The sequence below is a fragment of the Myotis daubentonii genome, chromosome 8, assembly GCF_963259705.1.
Source record: "Myotis daubentonii chromosome 8, mMyoDau2.1, whole genome shotgun sequence".
Lineage (NCBI taxonomy): Eukaryota > Metazoa > Chordata > Mammalia > Chiroptera > Vespertilionidae > Myotis > Myotis daubentonii.
In genome coordinates, this window is record NC_081847.1 from 6792731 (window position 1) to 6807710 (window position 14980).

The 14980-nt window shown below is 42.8% G+C and overlaps 1 protein-coding gene across 10 annotated transcripts in view; it reads left to right on the forward strand.

Annotated features, from left to right (window-relative positions):
* The window catches only part of LOC132239201 (putative serine/threonine-protein phosphatase 4 regulatory subunit 1-like), an 83141-nt gene that overhangs the window by 42093 nt on the left and 26068 nt on the right, over positions 1 to 14980 (forward strand). For all 10 annotated transcript variants that reach the window (XR_009453997.1, XR_009453996.1, XR_009453998.1 and 7 more), the window contains exon 6: positions 8271 to 8417. Coding sequence is in view for 7 of the 10 variants with exons in the window: in XM_059705197.1 (XP_059561180.1) it covers positions 8271 to 8417 (147 nt within the window). In the remaining 3 variants the exon portion in view is untranslated. The remainder of the gene's footprint in view (positions 1 to 8270; positions 8418 to 14980) is intronic.

The following is a 14980-nucleotide window of genomic DNA, read 5'->3' on the forward strand; positions in this document are numbered from 1 at the left end:
GGATCAGTAGAATCAACATCATTAAAATGTCCATACTACCCAAAGCAATCTATAGATTCAATGCAATCGCCATTAAAATACCAACGGCATATTTCACAGACCTAGAATAAACTCTCCAAAAATCATATGGAATAAAAAAAAGACTCTGAATAGCCACAGCAATCCTGAGAAAGAAGAACAAAGTTGGAGGGGTCACAATATCAGATACCAAGCTATATTACAAAGCCACTGTTCTCAAAACTGCCTGGTACTGGCACAAGAACAGACATATAGGCCAATGGAACAGAACAGAGAACCAAGAAATCGACCCAAGCCATTATGCTCAATTAATATTTGATAAAGGAGGCAAGAGCATACAATGGAGTCAAGACAGTCTCTTCAGTAAATGGTGTTAGGAAAATTGGACAGATGCATGCAAAAAAAATGAAACTAGACCACCAACTTACACCATACACAAGAATAAACTCAAAATGGATAAAGGACTTAAACATAAGACAGGAAACCATAAAAATCTTAGAAGAATCCATAGGCAGCAAAATATCAGACATATGTTGTAGCAATATCTTTACCAATATAGCTGCTAGGACAATGGAAACTTAGGACAAAATAAACAAATTTTACATCAAAATAAAAAGCTTCTCTACAGCAAAAGAAACCAACAAAATGACAAGAAAGCCCACTGCATGGGAGAACATATTTACCAATGTTATCTCTGATAAGGCTTTAATCTTCAACATTTACAGGGAACTCATACAACTTAACAAAAGGAAGATAAACAATCCTATCAGAAAATGGGCAAAGGACCTAAATAGACACTTTTCAAAAGAGGACATACAGAAGGCCAAGAGACATATGAAAGCATGCTCAAAGTCACTAATAATCTGGAAAATGCAAATCAAAAGGGCAATAGGGTATTATCTCATACCTGTCAGAATGACAAATCAACAAACGACAAGTGCTGGAGAGGATGTAAAGAAAAAAGGAACCCTCGTGCACTGCTGGTGGGAATGCAGACTGATGCAGTCTCTGTGGAAAACAGTATGGAGTTTCCTCAAAAAATTAAAAATGGAACTCCCATTTGACTCAGTAATCCCACTTCTAGGAATATATCCCAAGAAATCAGAAAGGATATATGGATCCCTATGTTCATAGCAGCACAATTTACAAAAGCTAAGATTTGGAAACAGCCTAAGTGCCCATCAGCACGTGAGTGGATTAAGAAACAGTGGTACATCTGCCCAATAGAATACTATGCTGCTGTAAAAAAGGAGGAATTCTTACCATTTGCAACAGCAGGGATGGACCTGGAGAGCATTATGCTAAGTGAAATAAGCCAGTCAGAGAAAGACAAATATCACATGATCTCACTCATTTGTGGAATATAATGGACAACATAAATTGATGAACAAAAATAGAGTAAGAGTCATAGAAGCATCAAACAGACTGTCCAACCTAAGAGGGAAGACAGGAGATGGGGCGGGGGGGGGGGGGCGGGGGGGAGTAATTCTAGTTTCACAAAACTAGAATTCTAACTATATATCTTTTCATTTGCCATGTGGCAAATAAAAAGATATATAGTTAGAATTCTAGTTTTGTGAAACTCTTATAAAAATACTATATCCTCCTTCCTTCCCCCCCCCCCCAAAAAAAGGGATATGATAATAGGAAGCCAGAGTATGGATACTGGGATGCTCATTGCTATGAGATTAGTCATTGCTTCTAGTGACAGAGCAATTGATTTTTTAAAAAAATGAAAATTCCTCCTAAGGCTATATTGATATTTCCAGTTCAAAATGTAAATGTAAGCAAAAACTCTAGGTTTATAGAGTTTTTACTTATTTGATTATATATGTGTGTGCATATATTATTTTTTACACAGTACGAATCTTCCTAATGGTATTAACATGTATGTATGTGTGTATCTAGAAGGAAAGTACTTGTGTTATTACTAAGCCTACGGTAGAATTACTGGCTGTAGTTTAAGATTTACTTGTTCTCAGGCCATCTGCCCTGGAGACACAGTCATGTGAGTAGTCCCACATTTTCAAGTCACTTGCATCAACCCTTCTCGTGGTGAATCTGATAGCTTGATATGCATTTAGGCTCATTTGTTTTCATTTTTTTATTTGTAGGAATTGCTTTAGCATTTACATTTTGATTTAATTTAGACTTATAATTAGTTAAAATGTTTTTATGTGATTCCACAGGAAAAGCTGTAAAACAGACTCAGTATATTCAGAGAAACCTGACTCCCATTCTGATCTCCCTGCCTGTCTCTCCTGCCCCTGTAAATGTTTCAGGAGTGTCTGGTAAACCATTTTCAATAGGTTTTGGTTTATTCTTACCTTTATCAAACACACACACATAACTCTAAGCAAATTCACATATGTCCTTGTCTTCTGCCCCATCTTGTTCCTCCTCTCAGCTGCAAGGTGGCTGCTGTGATTGCTGCTCCGTTCCTTGCTTTTCCCACTAGGGTGTCCTGGGGGTCAGCCCATAGCAGTCCAGGGAAAGCCTCCTTATTCCTTTGCTCTGGCTGCATAGCACTCCAATGAGCACACGTACCATTGTTTATCAACAGACATTTGGGTTATCTCTCCTTTTTGCCACTTTAAAATTATTGCAACAAATAGCCTTACATCATTTCTATCTTTCAGTTTATTGTGGGAGTGGATTTCCACAAAGGCTAAATATATTTATAGTTTTTTTATGATATGCTACGTTTTCATTATTATTTTCAAGAAATTTTACAGTGTGGACTTGTATTTCTTCCTTGAGCCAAGCATTTTAAAAAGAGTAAATATTTACTTTTAAATGTTGAACAGTGTGACAGAATTAAATGTAGTTTCAAAGAAGGAAAACGTCTCCCTATTTCCACTCTCCTAACATCAGTATTTTGATTAGTTTTGCATTTTCTTCTCTAGGTGCTTACATTTCCCCCACACAGGTCTCATCTGATGGTTTCTTCCATTCATTCATTTCTTCAGACAGGTTCTGAGTGCCCATAAGGAGCAAGGCGCGAGACTTCATACTGGGGATAAAGAGAGGAGTAGGGTATCCCCTCTTCTCCATTCCTGTCATCTTTAGAACCAGAAATGTGATGAAATCATCTCACTGAACATGCCTCAGACTCTTTACAGCTCTTGGGCACAGCCCATACTCCTTCATGGCTCACCTGTCCGCATCCTGCCACTGATGCCACATGCACCTACCAGTCCCTTCATTCTCCTTGATCCTCCCGAATGCCCCTCCGCTCCTTCTCTCACCAGTCTCTGCCTCACTTTCACAGAGACTGGCCCTTCCAGATGTCCACAGTGTGGGCCACTGGGAGTACCTGAGGGTCCCTGATGAGTTAGGGTTCTCACTTCAGCAAAGATACACATTTTTTTACATGGGGTAGTGGGTATTCCAGGTCCCACCCAGCATCAGATCTCAGGCCAGCTTGTCTCTCTGTTCATCCTCAGGTATCTTTCATTGCCATTGAACATGCAGTGACTCGTGTAAGGCATGAAATTAACAAAATTGGGCATATTATCAATATCATCACCTTGACTGCTGCTATTTAACAGCTCCCATTGCTGGACTCCCCCTGTCACTCACCATGCTCCAGGATTAGCCAGGATTCTTGTTTACTCTTCCGAACCTCCCTGTGAAGTGTGGGTACCCTTGCTAATTCATCCTTGCTGTAGAGGTGACGAACCTGAGGTACAGAAGTGTGCTTGTGTGTGTTGGGGAGCAGCGAGCTGGAGGAGGAGCCCAGGATTTCGCGTCAATCTCACTAGGCTCATCTGTTGTGTGTTTTGGATTGCCCAGATTCCACTGGGTATTGTAACCGATACTTTCTCTCCCATTTTAGATTCTGAGCCCCTGGCTGTACAGCTAGGTCTTACTTATCTCCGGGGCCTAGCTTAGGGTCTGCTACCTGCAGATATTTTCAGTAAAGAATCATAGGACTGAATCAGCTGTAAACACTCCACATTTCTTCAGCTGTCATGAGTTACTTGCCTTGTGTCTCAGGGGGAATGGATGTTCCATTCCCTGCTCAAGTCTGATGTCTTCATTTCCTCTTTGCTTCCATCTTCTGTCTCATAAGCTTGCGTATTTTTCCAGGCTCTCTCATTGGCTTTTCTCTTCTGATTATTATTATTTTTAATATATTTTTATTGATTTCAGAGAGGAAGGGAGAGGGAGAGAAACATCAGTGATGTGAGAGAATCATTGATCAGCTGCTCCCTGCCCGCCTCCTACTGGGAATCGAGCCCACACCCACAACCCAGGCATGTGCCTTTTACTGGAATTAAACCCGGGACCCTTCAGTTTGTAGGCTGACGCTCTGTCCACTGATCCAAACTGGCTAGGGCTCTTTTGATTATAATCATGCCTAAGTCTCCCTCATCTTTTCATCCTTTGGCCCTGACCCTCCTGCAAGCTCCTCAAACGAGGAGCCTCAGCAGCCCCTACCCCTGAATGGGCTCACAATCGGGCCTCAGCTACTACACTGCAGATGCTCCCAAAAGCCACAGACTCAACTCACCTCATTGTGAAATCCAGTGTTTTTGTTTTTTTGTCAAAAATAGTTTCATTTTCTAAAATATCATGAAATATTTTAATCACATGAGAGGTTTGTATAATAAACACCCATATACCCACTGCTGTTATTCGACAAGTATTAACATTTTGCAATTTTGCTTCCAACCCTTCTGTTTATAGGTTACAGATATGGTTAAGACTGCTTTTTGCCCCTGACTCCCACTCGTCTCCCTCCCTCCCCTTCAGTAGAAGAACTGCCATCGTGAGCTCAGGGTGACCCTTCCTCCCAGGATTTTAGAATCACACTGCTGTGTAAGTGGCTCTGATGAGGCAGTGCCTTGTTTGGGGTGCTTTAAAGCCTTACCTAAGTGGCATCAGGCTGCACCCTCTATTCTGCCACTTGCTGGTTGGTATTTCTCCATGTTTAAGATCTATCCACATGGATCCAAAAGCTCTTGGTTATTCATTTTAACTGTGTTATGGAATTACATTTGTCTTTTTCCCCACAATTTATTTTCTCTTGGCTTGATATGTTTGTACCATTTGTCACTGTTAGGCACTTTGGGGTTTTGAAGACCCCTTTCTTGGATGCCCACCAGGCATTTCATGGCTCTGCCCTGACAGTGGGTGAAAAGTGACCAGGACGTGGACTCTGTTCCTCCTGGGCTGGGATCGTCCTGACTCTTGCCTCTCTGGGCTCTGACACTGGTCTCTGAGAAATCCTAGCCAGCACTCATCTGGGCACACTCACCCGAACCCTGGTCTGAGTCCTTCTGCCTGTTCAGTCATTCACCCCATGGCCACCCTGTGACATGGCACTGTTACTGTCCACTGTGACGGAGGCCAGAGCAAGGCCCCGAGGGGGTAATTCCTGCACCCAGATGCCCAGCTAGTAGTGGCAGAGTGCAGGTTGGGATGCAGTGTTCACACCACTGTCACCTGTTGGGCTCTTAGCTGCCCTTCCCCCTTGCCTGCGTCGTCCCCAGTCTCTGCCCTGGCCTCCCCAACCTTCCAGGGTGCTTTCTCGTCTTTTTCTCACAGTGCCAGGATTCCCTCTGTCTCAACTGCTTCTGTGGGCCTAGAGCAGTGATGGCGAACCTATGACACCCGTGTCAGAGATGACACGCGAACTCATTTTTTTTGGTTGATTTTTCTTTGTTAAATGGCATTTAAATATATAAAATAAATATCAAAAATATAAGTCTTTGTTTTACTATGGTTGCAAATATCAAAACATTTCTATATGTGACACGGCACCAGAGTTAAGTTAGGGTTTTTCAAAATGCTGACACACCGAGCTTAAAAGGTTCGCCATCACTGGCCTAAAGAGACCCATCTGCGGTGGCAACCTGACTGCTGTCCCTTACCCATGTCCCTGGGGTGCGTGCGTCCTGACCTCCATCTCCATAGCCCACTGGATGGCTCTCCCCGGAGATCCATTGCACCACGTGGAGCTCAAGACGCCAGCACCTGCACCTTTTTCTTTCCCCTCAGTCTTGGTTCCTCCCTTATTTCTATTTTGGTTACTGGTGGCCTAAGGTAAAAACTCCAGAGTCACCTTAGATTTTCTGTGATCATCTTCAGTGATGACTCAGCTCTTTTCGCTGTGTCTCTCACACCTATCCTCTCCTTTTTGCCCCTGGCCCCTGGATCCAGAGCTGGGAGCATCCCTGCCTGGGAGCCCCTCGCCTGCTCTCAGCTTTCAGATCCCCTTGAGGTTTCTAAACTGTTATCCTCACTGAAGCTGAGTCTGACCTTATTCCTCCTCTGCCAGCTCTCGGGGCTCCCTGTGGCACCAGAATAATCACCAGGAGTCTTAGTGGGATACTGAAATCTTTTCCACTCTGACCTCAGCTGATGCTTCCGCCTCCCGCTCTGCCACTTCACCCAGGCCACCTCACTGCTGTCATCTGGGATGTCTCACACATCTCCAGAGGTCCTGTTTATACCTTTGAGCACACTGTTCTCTCCCCTTTCCTTGCTTGTGTATGAGTGCCCTGGGGCAGCCGCAGCCACAGGATGGATGTTAAAACCACAGGCGTTGGTTCTTTCATGGCTCTGGGGACCTGAGTCCAAACCACACTTGCTTTGGAGGCTCCAGGGGAGGATCCTTCCTGCCTCGTCCGGTTTCTGGCGGCGGCTGGCTTCCTTGGCTTGTGGCTGCATCAGTCCCATCTCTGCCTCCATCTTCACGTGGCCTTATTCCCTCTTTTGTCTGTCTTCTCCTCTTGCCTTTCCCTTGTAAGGACCCTTGTGATTGCATTTAGGGTCCACCCCAATAATCCTGGATGACCTCAAGATTCTGAACTTAATCACATCTGCAAAGACTTTTTCTCCAAATAAGATCCCATACAGAGATTGCAAGGATTTGACATGGATATAACTTTTTGGGGCCACCCTTCACCCTTGGCAGGCTTTGAACTGCCTTTGCCGTCTGGCTCCATGTCCACTCACGGCTTCCCCTCACGGTCTGACGTGTCCTCTCAGCTGCCCTCTCGCCTTTTGAGCCATCACCTGGGATTGTGTCCCACAGGGAGGCAGCTGACAGGTCTGACTCCTCTGCTCTGTGGCCCTCTCTTGTTCTCTGCTCCTGGCATAGACACTCACCAAGTGCTCGACACCTCAGAGTTATTGGGGGCATCACTGTCACTGTCTCTAGTTGGACATGCGGTCCCGTCACCTTGCCCGGTGATATTGCCTTTTCTCTGTTCTCCCCCACCACGATCACTGCAATCACTTCCTCACTGACCTCTCTGCCCTCAGTCTGTCATCGCCTCCAATTTCCTCGGTACACACTGCCGGAAAGATCTTCCAAAATACTTTTTCATCCTGCCACCTGTTCAGAAAGTTAATGCTGTGGCTTTAGTCTCAGAGGCTGGCTCTCTGTAACCGCTCTCTGTTCCTCATCTGTGACTCCTTATATTTCTGGTCCTATCGCTGTTCTCCTGCCTCAACATAGGCCTGGAGCAGCATATTCTGTGACTGGCTCTATCAATTGGAATTTTCTCTGCTTTCATTTCCCCAAAAATATCATCTCTCCAGCATTCTAGGTTCCCTCCGAGTTCTCGTGCTTGCTCACCCCAGGCCGACTATGAAGTATAGCCTTCTGCCTTCCTCTTCTCTGCACTGAGTCCTCCTGTTCCTGTCCTCCTCTGAGACCTGCCTCCTGTTGCAGCTGACATGATTCACACCCAGGCGTGGTGTCCTAGGGTTTTGCAAAGCAGTGGGAAGCTGCACTCCATGTCATCAACCTGCTGCCAGGTCCTGAGGATACACAGGAGGACAGAGGACAAGTCAGACACGGCCCCCAGCCATGTCTGGGTGGGAAAGACAGACGGCATTGTGTCATAATACAGAAAAATGTGTGTATCTCTGTGTGTGTGCATGTGTGCACGTATGTGCATGTGTGTGCATGTGAGTGTGCACATGCACAAGCGCACATCTATATAGTGCAGATCTGGGACATGAGCCATGAGAGGAAAGTGTGAGGTGCTGTTAGGGTACAGATGAGGCCTGACCTGATGGGAAGGACGTTGGCCTGAGAATATCGAATGGCAGGAGCCAGTCGGGCTGAAGGAGTACATGTTCTAAGGTCTCAGGAAGGAAGTATGCCTGAAGGTTCCAGAACCATGGCGGAGGGGAGGCAGGGCCAGCTGGGTGATCTGCTGAGAAAGCTTGGTCTTCATCCTGAAAGCACTTGGGCTCACTCTGTGATTCCCTTTGCCTTTTTCCTCTTCTAGGTTAGAAAGTCAAGCCAGGAAGTGCTCTTGATTCTTCTGGAGCAGGATCTGATTTTCCAGCACGATATTGAAAACAAAGTGTGTCCAATCCTGCTGGCGCTCTCTGCCCCAGACAGTGACGACGAATGCAAAGCAGAAGCCGTGAACGTAAGTCTGTCTGGGGAACGACAGACCCATGCCTGGTGGCTGTCCAGTGGCGGGGCGTGTGTGTGACTTGAAGTGTCCCATGTGTTCACTGTTGGCCAGCCCTGTTCTCATAAACAAGGTGGCTGGTGGTTTGGCCTCGCTCAGAAAGTTCACCGTTCAGATCTGAGTGTGTTTGAAAGTGACTATGTCACCAATTGCTTTAAGAAGGCAAAGCATGGGATGTTAGTGATTTGGGCAGAGTTGGGGCAGCTGGCTTCACTTTCTGCTGGGCAGGATGCCGGGATTTGTAGGTGAATCCTTAAACCTGCTTGGATCATGGACCTGGTTTCCCAAAGTAAGGAACCCTGTGTGACATGGGAGATGATTTTAGGTGGTATCAGGACAATTAAAACCTAGTAGGTATGTGTGACTATTTTATTGATTAGGCAAGACAAAAGTGGGATTGTCACTAGGTAAGAAAGAGGCACTCTGAAGAATGCAGTTTGGGGAATGCTGTGTTAAGTGTTTATGCTGATGCCAGTTAAAGGTGTTCAATTAAAGGACTAGAAAGTTAATTTTGTGGTATCCTTAGGTTTGTAGGATTCTGTATGCATTGTGAAGTGATTGTCAATCAGGGGCTTTCTGCTGGCTTCTGGAATCCTTGTTCATACACAGGCTATTGAGGAGTCAGTACCAGTGGTCATGGATTGCCTGGGACCAAGACTCCCCAAGGAAGGTCCCCAAAGCCATCGTGTTTTCTTAGCTCCTGTCCCCACCGCTGCCCCCTGACCCATGCAGGAGGTGCTTCCCAGCATGGCCTTTCTATTTGTGTCCTGGAAGTAAACAGCTCCAGCATTTTAGAAAACATCCTACCCAAGGACGTAAAATCAGAAGCCTCAGTTCCGAGTGCAGTAAGGTATAGAAGGGAGCTGTTTTCTTGGTTGGAAAAGAATGACGTTAGAGAAAGGAATTCTTCTCTTTGTCACAGTGTGGAAGCGTTGTACACCATGGAGCCAAAACATTGTATTAGAGCATCAGAACAACTGGCAGTTATTCTTCATTTATGTAAAAGTTTTCCTCAACTGCGTTAGAGGTCTGGCTTTTTAAACTAATTTAATATTTTGCATATCCCATATGTTTATAAGATGAATCAGGCTGAAGAATAATTGATTATTAAAATTCAAATTCTCCAGGGTTTTCTTATAAATTTCAAGTTTTTCTCTAAGAAATTAAATTTGTTGTGCGAAATGAACCCGGATAATATCATTAGTTGGGGTATTTGGCAGTTGAGTAGTGAACTTTGCCAACTCAATCTTCTTTTTTGTTTGAAAGTTGGTTAGGCGAGTTTCCAAGGTTACGACTGACAACCAAATATCTTATCCCTAAAGACTGATAATACCATGAAAAATAATGCTAAAGGCATTTTTGCATGAGTTTTATTTTGTTTTGTTTCCAACCATTCCATTCTTGTCAGCAATATTGTTCTTTTTTTGTGTGGTGAAAATATTTGGAAAATATAACAAGCCTTCAAAAAGCTATCTCCACAAATCACTTGCAGAACAAATTAGTTCACATAAATTGTATTTTTCATTCCAACTGAGTTGCTGATATCATTATTTGAATGTCTAAGCATTCAGATGTGGCTGCAGAGAACAAAAGCGGTCTTGAGCCCTTGGCAGGCCAGACACATCTGTGATTCGAGTACTTGGGGGGAGGGGGGGGACTGCACTTCGCTCCCCATGCCGCCCTGTGAGGTGGCCTGGGTCTGGCCTGGCCCATGCCTGCTTTGGTCACACTCAAAAGCTGTTCTGTCTTCCTTTCCTGGAGCCCCGAGGCACAGGAGTCTTGGAGGGGCTCCCTCTTTGGACACCCAGAGTTGTGGAGCACATTTGGGCACTGTTTCTTTTGACTAGAAAAGTGTGTTCAATCTTTGGACCTTTGGGTGGAGAGTAGATTTCATTCTTCAAGGAAAAGAAGACCATGTGTAATTCACAGAGCCCTCAAGGCAGGCAGGGTTTTTAGTTAGCCGCTCGGTGAGTCAAATGCCAAGCACTGTGGGCACTGATGTGTGCTTGTGAAGAGGTGACGTGTGGGAAGAGAAGCGAATGGGACTGCTCCGGTGCCCTTGTGTTTTAGGGCTCTCTCTGCACCATGTGGTGTGAGTGATGCTGTGTCCATGTACATACACACACTCTCAGGTCAGTGCCGTGTTACAGGAAGTGCTGTTCGCTCCCAGGAAACATCAGGCCTCCATAGGTAGGTGTGTGCTTCTGTCCATTAGACTTTTCATTCTCCTTGGAAGTTGCACTCTGGATTCTAATGCCAGCAACCTCAGTGCATACGTGATTAGGAAAATCAGAGCAGCCAACTAGATGCCTCCTGGGCATTCTTGAGTTGTACAGAACAAATGTTTCCTACCTCCTGGCTTCTCACACATGCATGCATTTTGTCTTGTGAAGTCTTTTTAGCTTTGCCAGGACATGGTAGTGATGCCCCCCTTCATGTGTTTGGAAGGCTTGCTTCATATCTGTCTTCTCCCACCCAGCAGCTGAATTGTGAACTTCCTTTGTTTGTTTATTTCCCCTTCCAAATGGTGAACTTCTTAAACACAGGTGTCTTTCCACCATCAGCACCCAGCACAGTGCTGGGCCCAGAGTCAGTACTAAGTAAATTTTAAAAAAGTGATTTCAGAGAAGAAGGGAGAGGGGGAAATAGGAACATCAATGATGAGAGAGAAACATTGATTGGCTGCCTCCTGCACGCCCCACACTGAGGATCGAGCCCGCAACCAGGGCATGTGCCCTGACCAGATATCAAACCTTGATTCATAGGTCGACACTCAACCACTAAGCCACACCAGCCAGGCAGTAAATGTTTTTAAATGAATGGATCGGTATAAACTGGAAGCACTGTATCCTGTAATTACATCTAGACAGCACAAACAGGCCACCAGAGACCAATTATAATTCCTCGTGCTTGCAAGAAGGCCATTAGCATTCTGAGATTATAACTAATTGTCAGAAGCCTATTTTTCTCTCCCAACACGTTTTCACATTAAAGCTTCCTCATTTTTTGTCGTCATTCCTATTTTTAAGCTCATTTTTATTTGCGCATTTACTTAAAAAGAATGTTGTGGTTATGTGCTGTAAAGAATAGTTGGCTCCAAGCAACTAAGTAAAGATCGTCATTCCATACAAGTGGTTCCCAAGGCCACAGGACTATCATTTCTGGTCACTCCGTGTGCTGACTTTTAATGATTCAGGATCGGTTTTGTACAGGTAGTAATAGGTCATGTGGGCGGGGTAGATGGGCACGGTGGAGAGACATACTGGGCCCCCTTGAGTTGCCCGTTACCCTGGATACAGAAGCCTGGTGTTCGGCAGCTCTGCTTTGCATCAGATGAGAGATACGTGTCCTCTGATTCGGGAAGACACAGTCTTTTCCTCATTTGTGTTGGGACAGTTTCTCCTTCTCCACCTTCCCCTCTTGTCTGCTGGGTACAGATTCCAAAGCCAGTGGGCTGCCAAGTGTGGCCTTCAGAGACAAAGTCCTCCGCCCCCTGCCTGCTGCTTCCCATCTTCCCTTTATTCCTTCCTTCTTCCTTCTTTTTCTTGGGGGAGTGGAAGATTTCTTAAAAGTTTTTTGGGGGAAGGTAGTTTTTAATGTTGTTTTAATTTCAAACTGGCAGAAAAGTTGCAGGAATGAACTCCTGTATACCGGTTATCCAACTTCTCCATGGGTTATGTGCAGCACCATTTGTTTTATCGTGTTCTCTCTTTCTTTACACACATGCACCCACAATACACACATGTAGATGAATACATACACAGGTGTATGTATTTTTTTCAGCCATTTGAGAGTAAATTGGAGACATTGTGCACCTTTCCTCCTCAATACTTCAGTGCATTCTCCTAAAAATAAGAACATTCTCTCTTTTACAACCATAGTGCATTGATCACAATCAGGACAGTTCATGTTCAGATGTCATTTGTCCAGGATCCAGTCCAGGGTCCCACAGTGCAAGTGTTTCTTTGGAACAGATCTGGAACAGATCCTGCGTCTGTCTTTGAATTTCATAACATTAACCTGTTGGAAGAGTACAGGCCAATTCTCTGGTAGAATGTCTCCCAATTTGAGTTTGTCTGATGTTTCGTCATGAGTAGATCCAGGGTCTGCATTTCTGGCTGGATATTATGGGAGCGATGTGTACGCATGTGTAACATCAGGAGGCCCAAGACTTCAGTTTGTCCCGATTTTGATGATATTAACTCTGGTGACTTAGTAGATAGAGGTGGTGTCTGCCAAGTTTCTCCCATGTACTACTTTCCACTCTAGAAATAATGAGAGTTACTTTGAAGCTATGTAAGTATGCTTTTCATCAATCCTCACCCCCTAGTACTAGCACCCAATGATGGTTCTAGTTGACATTCTACTGTGAAGCGTGTTCCCTTCTCCATTATTTGCTAACATTTTGTTGAGGATTTTCACATCTATATTCAAGAGGACTATTGTAGGCAATTTTCTTTTCCTATTATGTTTTTGTCAGGTTTAGAATCAGGGTTATCGTGGACTCAAAAATTGAGTTGGGAAGTATTTCTGTTCTCCTATTTCCTGAAAGATATTGTTTAAGATTGGTGTTATTTTTCCCTTAAATATTTGTTAGAATTCATGGGTAAAACCTTTGTGAGATGGTTTTGATAATAGACTCAGTTCTTTATGTGGGGCTATTGAGATTTGTCATTACATCCGTGTCATTGGGTAAGTTGTATATCTTAGGGAATTTAATTTTATCTAAGTTGTTAAATTTATTGGGGTAAAGTTGTTTACAGTATTTCCTTATCTCTCTAATGCCTGTAAGATCTGTAGTGTTATTCCTTTCATTTATGATATTGATAATTTGTGTTTTCTCTCTTAATTTTTTTTTTCTTGATCATCTTGCTAGGGATTTATCAATTTTATTAATACTCTCAACGAGCCAGTTTTTGGCTTTGTCAATTTCTTTATTGCTTATTTTCTTTTTAATTGATTTCTACTGTTTATTATTTCCTTTCTTCTAATTACTTGAGTTCAGTTTGTCAGCATTTTTCTAGCTTCTTAAGGAGGATACAGTAATTTTAAGCCTACCTATTCCATTTAAAGCTACACATTTAATGTTTATATTTTTGTGGTATATTGACCCTTTAATTAAGACATGACTTTTAAAAAATCTCTGATAGTAATCAGTATCTTGTAGTCTACTGTGATATTACTATCACCTCTCCATCATTGTTATGCTTACTATTTGTCATTGTATGTTTATGTTCTTTTTTTGCTCCCAACCTGAAATGTTTTACATTTAAAGTGTTCCTGCTTTCATTAGCATATAGTTGAGACTTGCTTTTATATCTAGTCTGACAGTTTCTGTCTTTTAATTGGAGTGTTTAGTCCATTTATGTTTAATGTAATTATTGATTATATTTGGATTTAATTCTGCCATTTTGTTATTTTTTTTCCATTTATCTCATCCATTTTTGTCCCTCTTTTAATTCTTTCCTGCCTTCTTTTGGAGTAGAGTATCTTTTTAGTACTGTGTTTTAATTTCTCTATTGGAGATTTTAAAAAAATATAGTACATTGTAATAATGTAGTTCCAGCCATTTTCTTTCCTTTCTCTGCTCTTTTTTTTTTTCATGTATACTATAACATATATATTACATTATGAACCTGATATCATGGTATCATAATTTCTGATTTAAACAATTATATCTTTTGAAGAAATTACAAAAAGAGAAAAAATGTATAGCCTTTTATCCTCACATTTTTATCATTTGTTGTGCTTTTTCTTCCTTTTCTGGATCTGAGATTCCATCTGGTGTCATTTCCCTTTGGCCTGAAGAACTTCTTCGAGTACTTTTTAAAGTTTGTTTGGCTGATGATAATAAATCTTGTTTTGACCAGAAAATGTCTTAATTTTGCCTTCATTTTTGAATGATAGTTGTACTGGATATAGAATTCTGGGCTGACAGGTTGTTTTTGTTTTTTCTTGCAGAACTTTACAGACCTCCTGTTGTTTTCTAGAGAAGTCAGCTCCCATTCACTGTTCTCCTACATTTAAAGTGTCCTTTTTCTCTGGTTGCTCTTGAGATTTTTCTCTCTTTTTTTTGCAAAGTGAATGCTTATCCTGCTTTGTGTGCATTGATGCCTTCACCTAATTTGGGACGTTTTTGATTCAAGTACATTTTTTCTGTGCCTTTTTTCTGTTTGTCCTTTCAGTCTGGGGCTTAGATTACACCAAGTTGGGGTGCTTAATATCATTCTATAGGTCTTTGTGGGTCCCTTTTTCCCCCCTATCATTTTTCTCTCTGATGTTCAGATTTCATTATTTTTATCAACCTATCTTTAAATTCAGTGACTCTTTTTGTCATGTGCAGTCTGCTGGTAGGTCCATCTATTACATTTTTTATTTCAGTTTGTTGTGCTTTCCAGCTCTAGAATTTCCATTTTGACCTTTTTTATAGTTTCTACTTCTCTGTGATATAGAGATTCCCTATATTTTCTTTCTTGTGCATGTGTGTTCCTTTTACGTGTTGAACATATTTATAATAG